At 35.8% G+C, this 15,130-nt stretch overlaps 2 protein-coding genes across 3 annotated transcripts; both read right to left on the reverse strand.

The window, feature by feature from the left end:
* Positions 1-224: 224 nt before the first annotated feature.
* LOC111785302 (DNA mismatch repair protein MSH4-like) lies at positions 225-10,293 on the reverse strand. Its single transcript, XM_023665710.1, has 24 exons — positions 10,228-10,293; positions 9,443-9,646; positions 9,301-9,336; positions 9,064-9,176; positions 8,893-8,938; positions 8,211-8,257; positions 7,933-8,040; positions 7,558-7,633; positions 6,072-6,144; positions 5,816-5,961; positions 5,653-5,738; positions 5,338-5,477; positions 5,025-5,164; positions 4,897-4,947; positions 4,060-4,123; positions 3,518-3,661; positions 3,373-3,440; positions 3,180-3,238; positions 2,449-2,605; positions 2,281-2,333; positions 2,102-2,200; positions 1,660-1,774; positions 1,459-1,581; positions 225-547 (listed from the first exon to the last, which is right to left on the reverse strand). The coding sequence occupies exons 1-24, from the start codon at positions 10,291-10,293 to the stop codon at positions 383-385; spliced, it is 2,379 nt and encodes a 792-aa protein (XP_023521478.1). The 3' UTR covers positions 225-382.
* Positions 10,294-10,816: 523 nt separating this feature from the next.
* On the reverse strand, positions 10,817-14,392 carry LOC111785301 (inositol 2-dehydrogenase 2-like). Of its 2 annotated transcripts, none has more exons than XM_023665708.1 (7): positions 14,056-14,390; positions 13,094-13,264; positions 12,602-12,766; positions 12,365-12,529; positions 12,106-12,240; positions 11,878-11,975; positions 10,817-11,193 (listed from the first exon to the last, which is right to left on the reverse strand). In XM_023665708.1, the coding sequence occupies exons 1-7, from the start codon at positions 14,236-14,238 to the stop codon at positions 11,001-11,003; spliced, it is 1,110 nt and encodes a 369-aa protein (XP_023521476.1). In that variant the 5' UTR covers positions 14,239-14,390; the 3' UTR covers positions 10,817-11,000. The 2 variants fall into 2 exon arrangements, 1 of the variants encoding a protein (XP_023521476.1); XR_002813654.1 differs by having other exon boundaries at positions 11,111-11,193; positions 11,793-11,975; positions 14,056-14,392.
* Positions 14,393-15,130: the final 738 nt, after the last annotated feature.

Raw genomic sequence — 15,130 nt, forward strand, 5'->3', positions numbered from 1 at the left:
AAAATATTCCTATTTCAGATTTGGGCAAATTTTTATCTTTCATCTAGGGTAGTATGATATAGTTTCAGTTTCAATTTATTTAAGATGATTGCAATTTCTAATAAATGATGAACTACATTCTAACACATGAAATGCCAATGAATAATTTATTTAATGATTATTTCTCAAATCTAACTATGTTAGCCTAATTCATTGGCTTATATATTATCATCAAATGATGATTTTAGAATTTCTAATCCGCTTCCCCAAGGTGTTAAGAGAACAAAGCATAAAGGTAAGGCTGGTAGATCTCTTATGAATGGCACAAGTTTCATCAACTGCAGCTCAAGCATGGTACAACACATTGTATACATTGTCTTACATACCAACTTTATCGAGAATATCATAGCCTCCCATTTATGTACCCTTCTTTAAGGTTTTGTAATGCTTCTCGGATTGAATCCTCATCATGACTGGAATGTTTCAAACAAATCAACCGCTGAGCTACATTATAAGCCATTCTAATAGGATGGTACTGCAAGTAGTTTATCTCCATCCGTCTTTCTTCCTAAACAATTTGAAATATTTAATAATATAATGGAAATGAGATTCAAAGTGGAATAAAAAATATATTTCTCCATCCGTCTTTCTTCCTAAACAATTTGAAATATTTAATAATATAATGGAAATGAGATTCAAAGTGGAATAAAAAATATATTTCTCAATAAAATTAATCTAAATTTTAAAACTGAAGCAATATTAAGGAGACAAAATACATAATAGAATCTAAGTACTTGGTTGCAAAATTTTCTGAAAAACAAGAAGCAATATCCATTAAAAAAATTTGAGAGAAAAAGGTAACATGGTTAATTAGTAATTAGAGGGAAAGGTTCTTAAAAGGGGGGTTACCAATTAGTTTGTGCAACATTTAACTGGACTTGAAAAAAAAAAAAAAAAAAAAAAAAAAAAAAGGTGTTGTTAGGCTGAGGACTACCCATCGGGTATATTGGGATATGGAGAACCGGCCCGCTATCCTTCCACCGACGGGAGAGGAAGGTGACGCTGCTCTGTGAAGCCAGCCTCACGCGGTTCCCTTCGCCTCTAGGGACCGCTGACTTTGGGCCTTCGCCCAGAGACAACGGCCCAACTCCCTACTTGGAACGGACGGGCCAGAGAGTAACCCCATATTCCCTACCAGATGGGCTGAGCCAACCTCCAACCACCTTGATGCCCCCATTTGGGTTACAAGCTAGCATTACCGAGCTCGGCAATCACTTGTTGCGCCAGCCTACTTATAAAGACTTCATCTAGCATCAAATCTATCGATGTGGGAATGGGGCGTTCTCTTTTACGAAAACTGAAAAGACTTGAATCGTCTTCGTTGATAGATTTAAAAAAAGAATTTTGGTTTTTCCTATTTAGAGTGGGACAAGAGTAATGTGTTCATGAATTGGAAAATTTTGGAGTATTAGTAAGTACCTTTTCCATGATCCTGGAAGTAATGTTTTTTGCAGTTTCAATAACTGAGCTTGGCAGTCCTGCCACTTCTGCTAATAGAAGGCCATAGTGTGGTACATGTCTAATTCCATCCTTTAGTTGAAACTAATCAATGATTCAAATAATCAGTCAGACAAACGACGGTAACATAGATAATAGATTTACGGAAATGCCTAGTGTTACCTTGAAATCCAAACGGTTATTCCTTATATCAACATGAAAGTGAAGAATTTTTACGTTTGGATAGATGGTTACTAGTTCTGATAGGCCGTCCATATGAGTGGCAAATATGGTATAGCTGAGGAAGAGAAAGGAAGCGGTAAGTACCTATTTTGAAGTTCACAAGTGAGTATAAGAACAGATAGTAATCGAAAATCTTAAATCTACTCAAATAGTCAAATTAACTACCTATAGACTAAAGTCGATGACCTGACCAGATCAATCCTTTAGAAAAACTAAACCCCAATGCATAAAGGATAGTGGAAAAGGGACTATAAATGAAATTACAAACAAGTACTGATGTCTAAATGAGAGATAAGAGAATAGGTGTTTTTAGGTTATAAGTAGGCATCTGCGACCTGATTGATTAGACTATAAATGAAAATAATATGCATTGTCATATTACGCTTTCAGTGATAAAAGATATTCGCAGCAGCTCCATGCAATTGCAAATCCATCGGAAGAAGATGTTGCCCTCCCAAGTTCATCCACGACAACGAGACTCCTGCATGCCAGTGAACAAAACATCTCAATGAATGGTGGAACATTTCGAGAGTCCTTCAAGTTCACAGTAGATTAGTTTGCCTATGGGAGACATTCTGCATCACAAAAGCTGTTTCCTTCATCTCTGTCATGAACTGCAACCCCGTAATATACTAGTGTCAAGATGCTTTTCTGGTGTTAATCCTTGCTTTGAAATTCAAACTATGGATTATTAGTTAAAAGAAAATGAATTTCGTAGGAAAACAATACTGTGCTGGAGTTGGACTCTAGACTATCTTCTGTGCCCATTCTTGTGAATATACGATCAACAACTCTCAAGGTTGAGAATTGTGCTGGAACATAACATCCAATCTGAGCAAGAATAACTAGAAGGCACATTTGTTGAAGGTAGGTACTCTTTCCACTCCTGCAAGAATTAATAGCTCGTTAGTGCAAGTCATTTAAAAACTTCAAGTTGTATAATTGCAGCCTGAATCTTAACTGGAAGGAATAAATACAGTTTCCTTGGCTTAACTGTGTCAGAGATATTGAAATGATATCCAAGTTGTTCTTACCATTATCTAGATTCAGGTCATTCTCCTAGAGTATCATCAATGAATATATTAAGTAATGTTACCATGCACATTTTGTGGAAATAATATTTTTGTTTTACCAGAAACAAAAAGATAATGTTTAGATCTTTTAGAATATTCCCAAGACTATTTATGATATGACTTTTTAAAAAAGAAAAACGAACTTGTGTAGTTAATCTTGCCTGAAATTTAAAAGACGGTACCGGTTAGTTAAGAGTATGCTTTTAGCACCTCAAACTGTGCACAACTTTAGTTCATAAATGCTCCCCATTCTGAGCAATTGTTTAAACTTCTTATCTTTTATAGATATTATTTCAAAGAAGTTGACCACTCAAAGATAAAACATGAAGATGAATAACATTTTTTATGTAGGAAAATCTTAAATCACGTCATGAGGCGAGTTCTTACATATTTGGGCCCATGACAATTATCATGTTTGATGCTTCCGATAGAAATATACTGTTAGCCTGCATGGAAGAAACTTAAATTTCCATCAAATACTGAACTTCAAAGAACTGATATCAAAAACTAGAAAAGTTGTCTCCATTTAAAATAATCCTACATTACAGCTATCAGTAATTGTCAATGAATTTAGACGTACAACAAAATCGTTGTGTATACTTTCTAGGATTGGGTGTCTCGCAGCTTCAATTGCCATCGGGCCACTTTCTATTGTAACAAGGAAAATCAATCATAGGTTTGTTGTTGGCATACCTGTAAAATTTGGCAGGAGAGTGTTGGCTTACCTGTAAAATTTGGCCTAGTATATCTATCCACAGGCTTCGAAGATATTGTATGTGCAAAAGAATTAACCATCATATCTAAGAGACACAAGACTTCTGCAAGCAGTGTGAGCATAGAGACGTCCTCTCTTATGGCATCTACCAGTCCTGTATATAAACTAATTACTGACAAACTTCAAAATCAAATATAACATAACAAGTTTGCACTAGGAAATTGTTTTTCTTCCTTCCCCCCGAGTGGAGGGACGTTAGGACCTCCTTCCAAGGGAAAGAGATGAAATCAGTTAAAATTTAGATATTCTCTGTTTCTCGAGACAGAGTGCGAGATTTCAAGAAAAAACAAAGGAAGTTAATGAATAAATTAATTAGTAGGGTGGAGGCTCTATGAGGATAAGGCCTTTTATCCTATATATGATAGAGTATTCGTATGTTTTTTTACAATATTATCATTCCTTGGTAAACGGAAAATTCAGAGATATAGGTGAACTTAATCATTGGTAGCTCGTGGGTGAAGATTTACTAAATAATTAAGCATGTGAGATAACCTTCCAGGCAAATTTCTGTCCGTATATAGCATTCTCCTGCTGCAGACTTGTTTCTAACATTCAGCTGCAAATGGGATAAAAAAAGCATGGGATTTGCTGCATTCAACAGCATAATTTGCTACACACAAAAATGTGAATCACAAATTTCAGAAGAAAAGAAACTGGAGGTGTGTAAAATCGTATACAATATTTTCTCCAAGCTTAAGAATTTTGTGAAACTACAAACCATGCACCATCTTGATGACATGCAATCTTCAGTATTATAGTTCAATGAGCTACTCCTTAAGGCTATATCATTTCTGAGACATCATAATTGTGAGAATGATAGCACTCATAACAATTGAGTACAATCAGGGTACAGAAACAGCGAGTTCGCAGATTAAATTAGGCCCTTCATTGTAATTTCTCATGCGCAATTCACAGACTTAAAGCAACTATAGACCATATGAATTTTGAATTGCATTAGTGGTAATTCAAAGTAAACCAAATGTAATAAAGGAATAGTATGACCACTATTTGTTGGTAATAGGACATTCTATGGGGAAGTTTCCTGTACTAAACGAGTATGCATATTCCTTCCATTTATTGCTTGCCACATCAACATCCTTTTAAAAATGATGTGGGTCCACTAGCATTAAAAAATATTTATGAAAGCAAAATTGTGAATAAAGGGAGTACGACACTACCCTAGTAAAAGAAAAATTTCCTATATTTTAGCGCATCAACATTATACAATTAACTTCAAACCTAATATAAATGCACAATTATCTCCTATTATAGGCAGGTTATCTGATCATCGATCTATGGGTACAACCCTACTATAATAAACATACTCACAGAAGCAAGTTCCAGAGTAGAGCATCGTATATTGTTCCCATGCTTCAAGACCTGAATTTTGTGAGAAGAAGGTGAGACTCAAATAATTTTAAAGACATCGACAAGAAAGCAAGTGTGTCGTGCTTCACCTGAATAAACTTGCTAGGAAGCTTGCCTTGTACATCTTTCCGAGGAATGCTCAAGTAAAACCCTTGTCTATTGTTAAATGGCAGTTTTAAATTGGGCAGCTTGTACTCCTCTCGGTATTTATTAGCAAGATTATGTATTGCTGGCATGAGGGTGACTTTTCATAACTCATATTCGACTCACATAATAAAACATAACAAAGATGTTAACTAATCGAATCAATGGATTAGCCGGAGAATAACCTTCACTACTCACATAATAAGACATAACAAAGATGTTTAACTTATCGAATCAATGGATTAGCAGGAGAATAACCTTCACTAGTATCACAGAAAGTCCTTCTTGCGATATCAAGCAGTCCATCAATTCCAGCCTTGACCGCAAAACACTGCTGAGTGCGGGCAATAAAAGGAACCCTAGCATGAAGAACATCCTCATCGATAACCTCCCCAATCCTGTAAAAAGGAGGTTCTTTGAAATAACATAAATATGTAGTCCCTTTATTGAGGGCTACGGTTAAAGATGCGAGTGTCGTTCAGCATTAAATTGATATCTGTGAGAAATGTTGGCTTACTAGTCCAAATTCATAAAAATTAGAATTGCGCAGTCATTAGCAGAAGCCAAGTATACCTCCTTCTAATGGTTGCAAATTTTTCATTTTCACAAACAGAATTGTAGATGTTTGCAAGAAGAAAATTCTTTGCTTCTTTAAGCACCTGAAATTTTGAACGGAGCCATCTTAAATATGTGCAGGACTCTTGAAAACCGTGTATAGATTTGAAAAGCAAACTACCTTTGAAAGTAAAGGCAATGCCTCGAGAGAAGTTTTCAGCAGAATAATGCTAGATATTAAACTTTGGCTCTTTTTAGCATTATCAGCACCCAAAACTTCATTGGTAACTTTCTTTTGCTTGAAGCAGAAGTGGCAAAGTACTCTATCTGAATTAAAAACATGGAAAGATGATTAGGTATAAGAACTTAACTAAGAATCTTTCATTTCACACTGACATTTTATTTTCTTTTTGCCTTCACGATTTCTAAAGGCTTACCGGTCTCTTTAGGAAATTTACGGAGAGCTTGAGAGAGCCCAAAGAACAGTTGTTCATTGCTCATCAGTTCATCCTAGAAAAGAAAAACAAAGGGTTATGATCAGCACCTTGTCAAAAAAGTATCTGGCAGCTACTGAAGTCTTAAGTGAACAAATTGTCTTATTTAATAAATATTTTTATTATATGAGCTACTAATTATTATAGCTAGTTGGTGGTTGAAATCCTGGATTAATCCAAGAAATTTATGAAGACACTCCAAAAGTAGATACTGCAGAGTTCTAAGCACGATAAGAATAAGTTCTGCAGGTTGAAATATTTCATTTTACAGTATTCATTGAATTACATCGTTAATGCATTACTTGGTCATAGTTAGTTCAATTTAAGAAGATACTTCGGGTAACAATTGATAGGAATTGAATCAATGCTTCACGTTGAAACAGAATACTTTCCATAGATATTAATTGAAGAAAAAGATTCCATAGATTTCTGTAGCATCCCCAGCATAGTTCGTCTGCCCCCACCATTATTTTATACAGTCAAGACATGGCAATGTTGACAGGTTCTTCTTTCGTAGTAATTTGGGAAAACTACTCTCTAAGGAGGAAGAACAGAGGTAAAAAATCACAACAAACATGAAAGGAAAACCTATGATATGGCCTGGTTAAGAATGTATTACTAGTAAGTGAACATTCTTTATGAAGATTTGTAATTGTTGCTGCTAAAATGAATGTATCCAAGCTCATCACCAGCAAGTTCTAAAGCAATTATGCTTCAAAAGTTACATAAAACGCCTTTTATCTGCCGCTTGAATTTTCTTCATCTGATCACTATGCACAAAAAGTATAATAGCTTTTTATGAGATCCCACATTGACTGGAGAGGGAACGAGGCATTCTTTATAAAAATATCAAAACTTCTCCCTAGTAGACACATTTTAAAACTGTGAGGCTGACGACGATACGTAATGGGCCAAAACAGATAATATCTACTAGCGGTGGGCTTGAGCTATTACAAATGATATCAGAGCCAAACATTGGGTGGTGTGCTGAGCTCCCAAGGGAATGGATTGTGAGAAGCATTCCTTATAAGGGTTGGATTGTGAGATCCCCACATTAGTTAGAGAGGGGAATAAAACATTCCTTATAAGAGTGTAGAAACCGCTCCCTAGTAGATGACGCGTTTTAAACCGTGAACTGACGACAATATGTAATGGCCAAAGTGGTACGGTTTTCCTTTTTTTTTTTTTTTTTCATTTTACCAAAATAATGACATGCAACCCATATACGAAAATGTCTCTTTCCAGATAAGGTGCATATGGTCGATACCTTAACTTACTCTGGTTTACTCCATACCAAACTTAGATCGTAACACATAAACTTGTATATAAGAACTAAAATCTTTCTGAGCCTAAATTTCACAGCAAACAAATAATATAATTTCAGTTCGCCATGAACATGGCTAATACATTAACCATGTATGATACTAACCAGGCAATCCAGACGGGCATTAATGGTTTCAATATCTTTTAATGGCTGCAAAAGATTGGCACGAAGAAGTCTAGACCTGTAACAAAAACCTTACCAAAATTGCAGTGAGAGAGTAAAGCATAAAATTTTGAGATACGAGCGGGACTAAAAACATTTTAGACGAGCATTTGGCAATAACTGCATATCAAAATAATTTTTTCCCTTTGGTCAATTACATGTCATCAAAACTTCCCGCCCCAAGATAAGATGTAATAAACGAGAGGACTTCAAATACTAGTTTAGATGATAACACGAAGAGGGAACAAAATAAATTTTTGCAGCAATTGGTAGACAAATGAAGAAAAATATATCAACATTCCTAAGGTATCCTCGTACCCTCCTATAGTTTTTGTTGTCTTGAGCATGTGGAACAGACTTCTCTTCTTGTTGCTTGTTCCCCAAAGGTTGGAGTGAAGTGGCTCAATAATTTCTAAATTGTGAACACTGTCAGCATATAATTCAGCATTAATCAGTAATTTGAAACCAACATTTTGTGGCCAATTCTCAAGAAAATGTTCTCCGAAAAGTATGAAAAATATAAATCAATGACTTGGACATTGATATTGCGATCAGCAGTAACACATATTTGAAAAGGAAAGAGAAATGGAGGGAACCTCGTTGCATCAATGCTCACATGATCAGATGAACCATTAAATGTGACCTAAAAGTTACAACTGAGAACCATCAGGATGAAGGAAGAACTCCAGAAATAAATGAACGTCTCGTTCATATTCTCTCCGAAGACTAATAAAAATGATGTTCGAATCAGAGAGGCAACATTGTTTTAAGCCTAGTTCCTAAAGTTAGTTAATTACACCTCCACAGGACAGAATCTTTAGTCCTGTTCAGAGTACTTTATCTTTCAAAACACAAATCTAGAAAGTAGAACAACAAAAGGTGAAAGAGGAATGAGCTGCTGAGAAAATTGAAATCCCATACCGAATTAAAAAAACTTATAAACAAAGAGTCAAAATGATTCGCAACTCAACCAATGCATAGTAAAAGCCTTGTCTAGAGGTTAGAATAAGAGGAAATAAGGTGCATCCGTTCTACGCACTCAATCAAGAGGAAAGGAAAGAAAAATTAAATTAAATAATTTCCCAGCATTAGGTCAGCAATCTTACACACGAGAAAACTGGGAAGAGAACTTAACCGAACTACAGAAACTTGACTTTTCAATTCAATTATATTGGTCACTACGAGATCGTTTGTCTTACAGCGAAATCTCATTCAAGCATCAGGAGAAAATCAAACCATTGAATTCTATACATTACCATTTCAGAAAGGCAAATTTACCGTTAAAGAGTGATTGGTCACAATAACCCCCTTCTCTGCTTCTATCCTGTGCATCAAGAAGCTGGATCATTAGTCACAACTAAGCATTAAAAAAATTCTCTCTTCTTATTAGTTAACTATAGATAACACTTCCCATATGTGACTTATAGAAGGCTGAAGTTCTGAAAATACCATTTAATGCTAGCAGCAGCAGCAGCCAAGCAGAGATAGTACTGTTTGTAATAAGTTTCCAAACCAAGAGCAGAAGGCTCCTTGGCTGCCAGATTCTTAATCAAAACAGCACCCTGGAAAGTTCGACTAAGATATGATCTGAGCATACTGATTAAAGAACAGCATCCAATACAATAACCATATGAAACTGAGATGCATAAAATAAAACTTTAAGAGAGGAAAGAAAAAGGAAAATGCCTTTGTGTCGTCAAAGCAACCACGAGCCATTACAACCTACAGAGTTTTGCATTCAATTTAAGTTTCTCTGTAAAAGTAAGCAATCTTCACTGACACTGCATGCTGAGTGAAGGAGTTACGAACTCGGTGAATATGAACTTACCTTCTTCACTGTAACATAAAATCTGTCTACCAAAACAGAAACTCCAACCATGCCATCAGGTGCGAGCTTGTTGGGAGGAACTAGAATCACCATTGGATCATAGAAATGCAGCAAAGTTTTTGTATTCTGGTAGGAGCTGCTGGTCTCTATATATTGAGAAAGATGAAGTGAAGCTGATCTCAAATCGAACGCAGCAACTCCAACCTGTCAGGAGATTGATGTCAATTAAACTATTCTCCTATGCTGGCAAGCGAAGCTTAATCTTCGGTTAAAACTTACATCGTGACAATTTCTTATATGGAAAAATGAAGTAAACTCAATCTGTCCGGTTCTTAAAAATTGGTGTAAATATTCAACTATGAATCATTCCAGTTTGCTAAAGAATTATCTACTTAATACCAAACACAAGTTCCAAAGTGCATCTCTCAGCAACATAAATCATTATTTCAGTTCTCAATCAGTTCATACAAACGCATTTAAACTAAATAAAATGCTAACAGAGCAGTGGCACATTTAAAATCATCTGGTGCGACATGTATTATCTAGTTTGAGGATACAGTACAGTATAACTCGGCCGTAGAACTACCATATCATTTTCTCTTCCATGACATAAGATTGAATAAAGAAAGTGGTCGCATCAAAGAACTCTCAAACTATTCTTGTTCTTGTTTCCAAAATCACAGAACGAAAAAGGAAAATGCAGTAGTAAACAGTTTCTTTTCGCCTCCCGCATTTTAATAAGAAATGAACGGTCGGTGCGATCGTTAGGAATTGCAGACACATACCTCCTTAGCTCTGTTCTCGATCAGACCGATCACGTAGCTCGATCTCTCGCCTCCGTCGTCTTCCATTTTCAGTCTCCAGTTGATCTCAGTTCAAACAAGTTCTCAGTTCCGCGCTTCAGTTGCGTTCTATTTAGAGAGCTCTAACTCCCGTTTGCTGCTGGGACTTGGAACTGTAATTTTGGCGCGAAACAAGAGGCCCGATGCGTGTAATTTTGATTTCCAAGAAAATAATTAATTAAGAAGTTTGAAATTCCATATTTGTTATTTGTTGATACTTTGTTGACTACTATTTATTTCCACTAAAACTTTTTTTTTTATAAAAAAAATTAAAACATCTAATAAATGGATTAAACATTTGCTTTAAATAAATAAAAAAGTCGGATGAATTTTACAGCTAGAATTTTTATTGTTGACGGCAAAAACAAAATTATTTTCAAAATTAAATTAGAATTGTGTAATAATTAAAATAACATATTTTTTTAAAAAATAATAACTGTTTTATAATTATGAAATATTATGTGTTATATAGTTAAAACAATATATTTTTCAAAATTACATTTATCATAAATATATGAAATAATTGCCCTGAACCAAAATAGGTACATTATAAAGGTACAAATTCAAAATGAAAAATTAAATATAGTCCACAACCAATTTTTATCAAGGGATTCATATGCTGAACATTTATTTGTACACATCTTTTATTTTTCTTTTACAAAAATAAGAACTGTTGGGAATGATCTCACAAATTCAATACTGGTCTCAGAACTTGCCTACTTATCCATGACTTCGGCAATGGTGACAAATCGACCCGTCTCTATAGAAAGTTGTGCAGCAACTCCCATGGCGACTGATATCAGTCCATCCTCCAAGTCCACTGCTGGAACTAGTCGATCCTTAGCTCTAACTGCAGATAAAAAGTTTAGGTGTTCCAAATAGCTAGACCCATGATGCAGACCTTCGTACCTAAACATAAAAATTGGTTTCAGATAAAGTGCTTTTATTGACTGAAGAATGTGTAGGAGTCGGGCTATATGCGTTAGAAATCACAACTCTCTACAATAGTATGATATTGTCCACTTTGAGAATAAGCTCTCATGGTTTTACTTTGGGCTTCCCCGAAAGGCCTCGTACCAATGTGGAGATAGTATTCCTCACTCATAAATCAATGATCATTTCCTAAATTAGCCGATGTGGGACTTTCATCATCCAACACCTCCCCTCGAACAAAGTACGCCTCCCCTTAATCGAGGCTCGACTCCTTTGGAGTCTTAGTCATTTTTTACTATGCCTTCGAGGAGGCTTGACTCCTTTTCTTTTGGAGTCTTTTGTTTGACATTTGAGAATTTACAAATCTATTGGCACGACTAAGTTTAGGGTATGGCTCTGTCCTTTGTTCGACATTTAAGAATTTACAAATCTATTGGCACGACTAAGTTTAGGGCATGACTCTGATATCATGTTTCCACGATAGTATAATATTGTCCACTTTGAGCATAAGCTCTCATGGCTTTGCTTTGGGCTTTTCCAAAAGGTCTCGTACCAATAGAGATAGTATTCCTCACCTATAAACCCATGATCATTCCCTGAATTAGCCGACGTGGGACTTTCATCATTCAACAATATGCCTATAAAGAGAAAGCAACTGACTTGATTCTGCCATCCTCTGCTTTCAATGTTTCGACGCCATCTCTTCCAGATACTCGAGTGCCGAAATGGACAATGTTTTCAGGAACAAAAGCCTCTCCCTGTCACAACGTTTACATCTTTCATTTTTTCTATATGAAAGCGTAGAAGCTCCGCTTATTACGGAAGGCATTTATAAGGGGAAGTTTTTTAAATTTTGCAAATGGTGGATGGGCGTGGAGAGATCTTTACCTTTCCAATATCACCAACAACTGATATCTCTTGCTCGTTTTTGCTTCCCTCGGCAAACATACAAAGATCCAGCATTCCTCTTGAACCATTATCAAATTCAACTATTACATATGCATTGTCAAGTATATCTGGAACCTGCCCAAAATTTAAAATGTGAATACGAAACAGGGTTGCTGTTTTGGAGAATAATGATGAAAACATTTAGTTAAACGAAGCTGTAATAAGTTTGCAAGGGCTGTGCAAGTGCCAAGCAGTTTACCTTCCCATCATATATTTCATCTTTGTGATTAACATCAATGGCTCCAGATGCCATCAAACGGACAGGATTTGCACCTGCAAACAGCCTCATCAGATCAAAGAAATGGCAGCATTTTTCCACCAGAGTCCCCCCAGTATTAATATTGAAACGGTTCCAGTTGTTGACCTACTAGAAGAGTGAGTCAAAAGAGCAAATTTTAACTTTATAAAGCATAAACATAAAGGTTTCAAAACTGACCTTAACCAAGAAAGGAAATCGATGTTCACGAATCGCCACCATTTGAACTTGTCCAAGATTACCACCCTTCACTATGTCAATCAGTTTAGCAACTGGTGGCATGTATCTGTATTCCAGTCCAACTTGAACCAGAATACCCTCCCTCTTTTTTGCAGCCATTACAACCTATTCCACGTAGGAGCAAATATATTTTCTTTTACTAGGTTGATGTTCATAATGCTACAACTCGTATGCACTAATAACATTCAAGTTTGTGTCTATTTGTTCCCTTTAACTTCAAGAAATATCTAATAGACTCCTCAACTTACAAGTTCGTAACTATTTGGTCGGTAAACATTAAAATGTATCTAATATGCCTTTAAATTTAAGTTTTGTGTCAAATAGATCCCTAAATTTTCAATTTTGTGTTTAAAAGGTTCTCGACTTATTAAATACCTTTTAAATTAGTAATTTTTAAAATTTTCAAATACGCCAGAAAATGAAATGGCTGACCTCTTTGCAGTGAGCAACTGTTGTACATAATGGCTTCTCCACAAGTACATGATGAGGTCTAGGATGGTTGATGATATCCATTAGAATTTGATAATGAGTCATATTTGGACTTGAAACAACCAATACATCACAAAGTGCACTATCCAAAAGCTCCTGGTGTCCTGAGAAAACCTTTTCAAACTCTCTCTATCAGAAACATTACTTAATTGAAACCCCTGTGCTTATAGAATCAAGAGTTAGTTTATAGCATTTGGGCTATTTGAAGGATAACATCTCGTCATTCAAGAACAGTTGAAAACGAAGAGAAGAAATATCACTTGACCATACTTTTGCTCTAGACCATATCAGAAGATCAAACGGCTCTAACATTAACTATTTGTGATATTTCAATAAGAGCAATCATGTTCTTATAGCTTCGTGATGGTTAATTATCCACCATTCATTTAAGAAAACTATTAAAAATTAACTGTATAACTATTTATAAAAACTTTGAAATGTGAGATTTATAAGCAAGATTGCTGAGGCCCAGCTCATCATGCTTTTCTAATAGATGAGAGTAAAATCACTGGTTATTGTAATCAGAACTGGATTAGGACTTTCTCCATTTTGCATAAAACCAGAAAAAAGACTGTCACTGTAGAGATTTTCAATAACTTCTTACTTCCTCTCAAATAAGAGACTAATCTGAAGATTTCGAACAATGGAGACAATCCAGAACCAGACTGTGACGGCGCATAGCACAAATCTAACACTACTTTCTCTGCATTTAGATTTGTCCATTCGAAACTTGATTTCACTTTACAAACTTCCAAGAAACTAATTAATGATCAAATCCTAAAAACAAACTTGAAATTTAGCAATTAAGAAGGAAATTCAGTGCCATTTCCAGCAGTGACCACAGGAACAGCAATCAAATCAAACACTCTCGACAGTCATATCCAAGATTAAAGAACACTCCATACCTCCATTTTCCAGCCAAGTGAGTGAGCTAAATCAAGGGCTTGTCGCTGTGATGAAGCGTGCGGATCAGCTATGGCGACAACGGCAACGTCTTGATCGCGAAGATGGTAGAGATTAAGGAGGTGTTCTCGGCCCATCATCCCCACTCCAATGATTCCATACTTGACTGTAGCGACAGTAGCCATGGATGAGAAGGAATTGCTTGAAATTGCTTCCCGTTTAGCACCTCAACAATTCAATGGCTTTTCTCTTCGTAGCTAAGGCTTGCGTTCAGTCGATGAATGACATCTGTAGCCTTTCTAAGCCTGTGAGTCTGAATTGCAATTGGATCGTCAATCGCTTCTTTTCAATATCCATGGATTTCCCATTTGCTGTTAAAATATTTTAATTTTTAACCAATTTTCAGAAACACAAACAAATTAAAATATCATTTTGATATCTACTTCCATTATTTTGTGCTTAAACTCTTTTATTTTAGGTGGAATTTGATTTCAACTTTATTTTAAAGTTAATTTTTATTAATTATTTTTTTTTTCAAATGGGCAATAGCATAAAAATGGTGAAATTGGGGATCATGTAGCAAATTCCATATTTGCATTCTGCTCCTCGTATTCCTCTCTTTCTCAAGAAGCGTGTCTACTAGAATATTTCCATACTCAGACTTGAAGGCTGAAGCTTGCAAAATGGAAGCAATGTGAAGTGAAGCCCACGACACAAAACCCATAGCTCGCATAAATTAAGGCTAACCCACCGGTTTTCGTCATTCAATTGGCCCAGAGAGTGCAGTTTCTGGAGAAAAAACCTGAATATGAAATTTAGGGCTCCGCAGAGGATTTTCATACTGCCTTCAACCAGTCACCTGAATTGTGTTCGCAACCATGGTCGAAGCTTCACTTCCGTTTTCAGGAGGATTCAAACTTCCGTACAAGCTGGAGCTTCTGTTGGCGGTGGAAATGGCAGTTCTCAAGGTAATTGTAACTAATGTATTTGCAGAATATGCTACTGCGGGTTTGCAAGTTTTCTATGATCGATTGTATATTCTGTATGTTGAGTTTAGATTAAGCATTCGAAGCTCAG

This window comes from Cucurbita pepo, unplaced genomic scaffold (assembly GCF_002806865.2).
Source record: "Cucurbita pepo subsp. pepo cultivar mu-cu-16 unplaced genomic scaffold, ASM280686v2 Cp4.1_scaffold000443, whole genome shotgun sequence".
NCBI classification, from domain to species: Eukaryota; Viridiplantae; Streptophyta; class Magnoliopsida; order Cucurbitales; family Cucurbitaceae; genus Cucurbita; species Cucurbita pepo.

Bases quoted from the DNA above. Each gene is read 5' to 3' on its own strand.
- LOC111785301 (XM_023665708.1), bottom strand. From the start codon at position 14,238: ATGGCTACTGTCGCTACAGTCAAGTATGGAATCATTGGAGTGGGGATG. The intron at 13,265-14,055 runs GTATGGAGTGTT...GAGTTTGAAAAG, and splicing joins CACTTGGCTGGAAAATGGAG to GTTTTCTCAGGACACCAGGA. The intron at 11,976-12,105 runs GTAAAGATCTCT...ACGTTGTGACAG, and splicing joins TTGTTGGTGATATTGGAAAG to GGAGAGGCTTTTGTTCCTGA.
- LOC111785302 (XM_023665710.1), bottom strand. From the start codon at position 10,293: ATGGAAGACGACGGAGGCGAGAGATCGAGCTACGTGATCGGTCTGATC. The intron at 7,634-7,932 runs GTACGAGGATAC...TTTTTGTTACAG, and splicing joins ACAACAAAAACTATAGGAGG to GTCTAGACTTCTTCGTGCCA. The intron at 5,739-5,815 runs GTAGTTTGCTTT...TCAAAATTTCAG, and splicing joins CATTGCCTTTACTTTCAAAG to GTGCTTAAAGAAGCAAAGAA.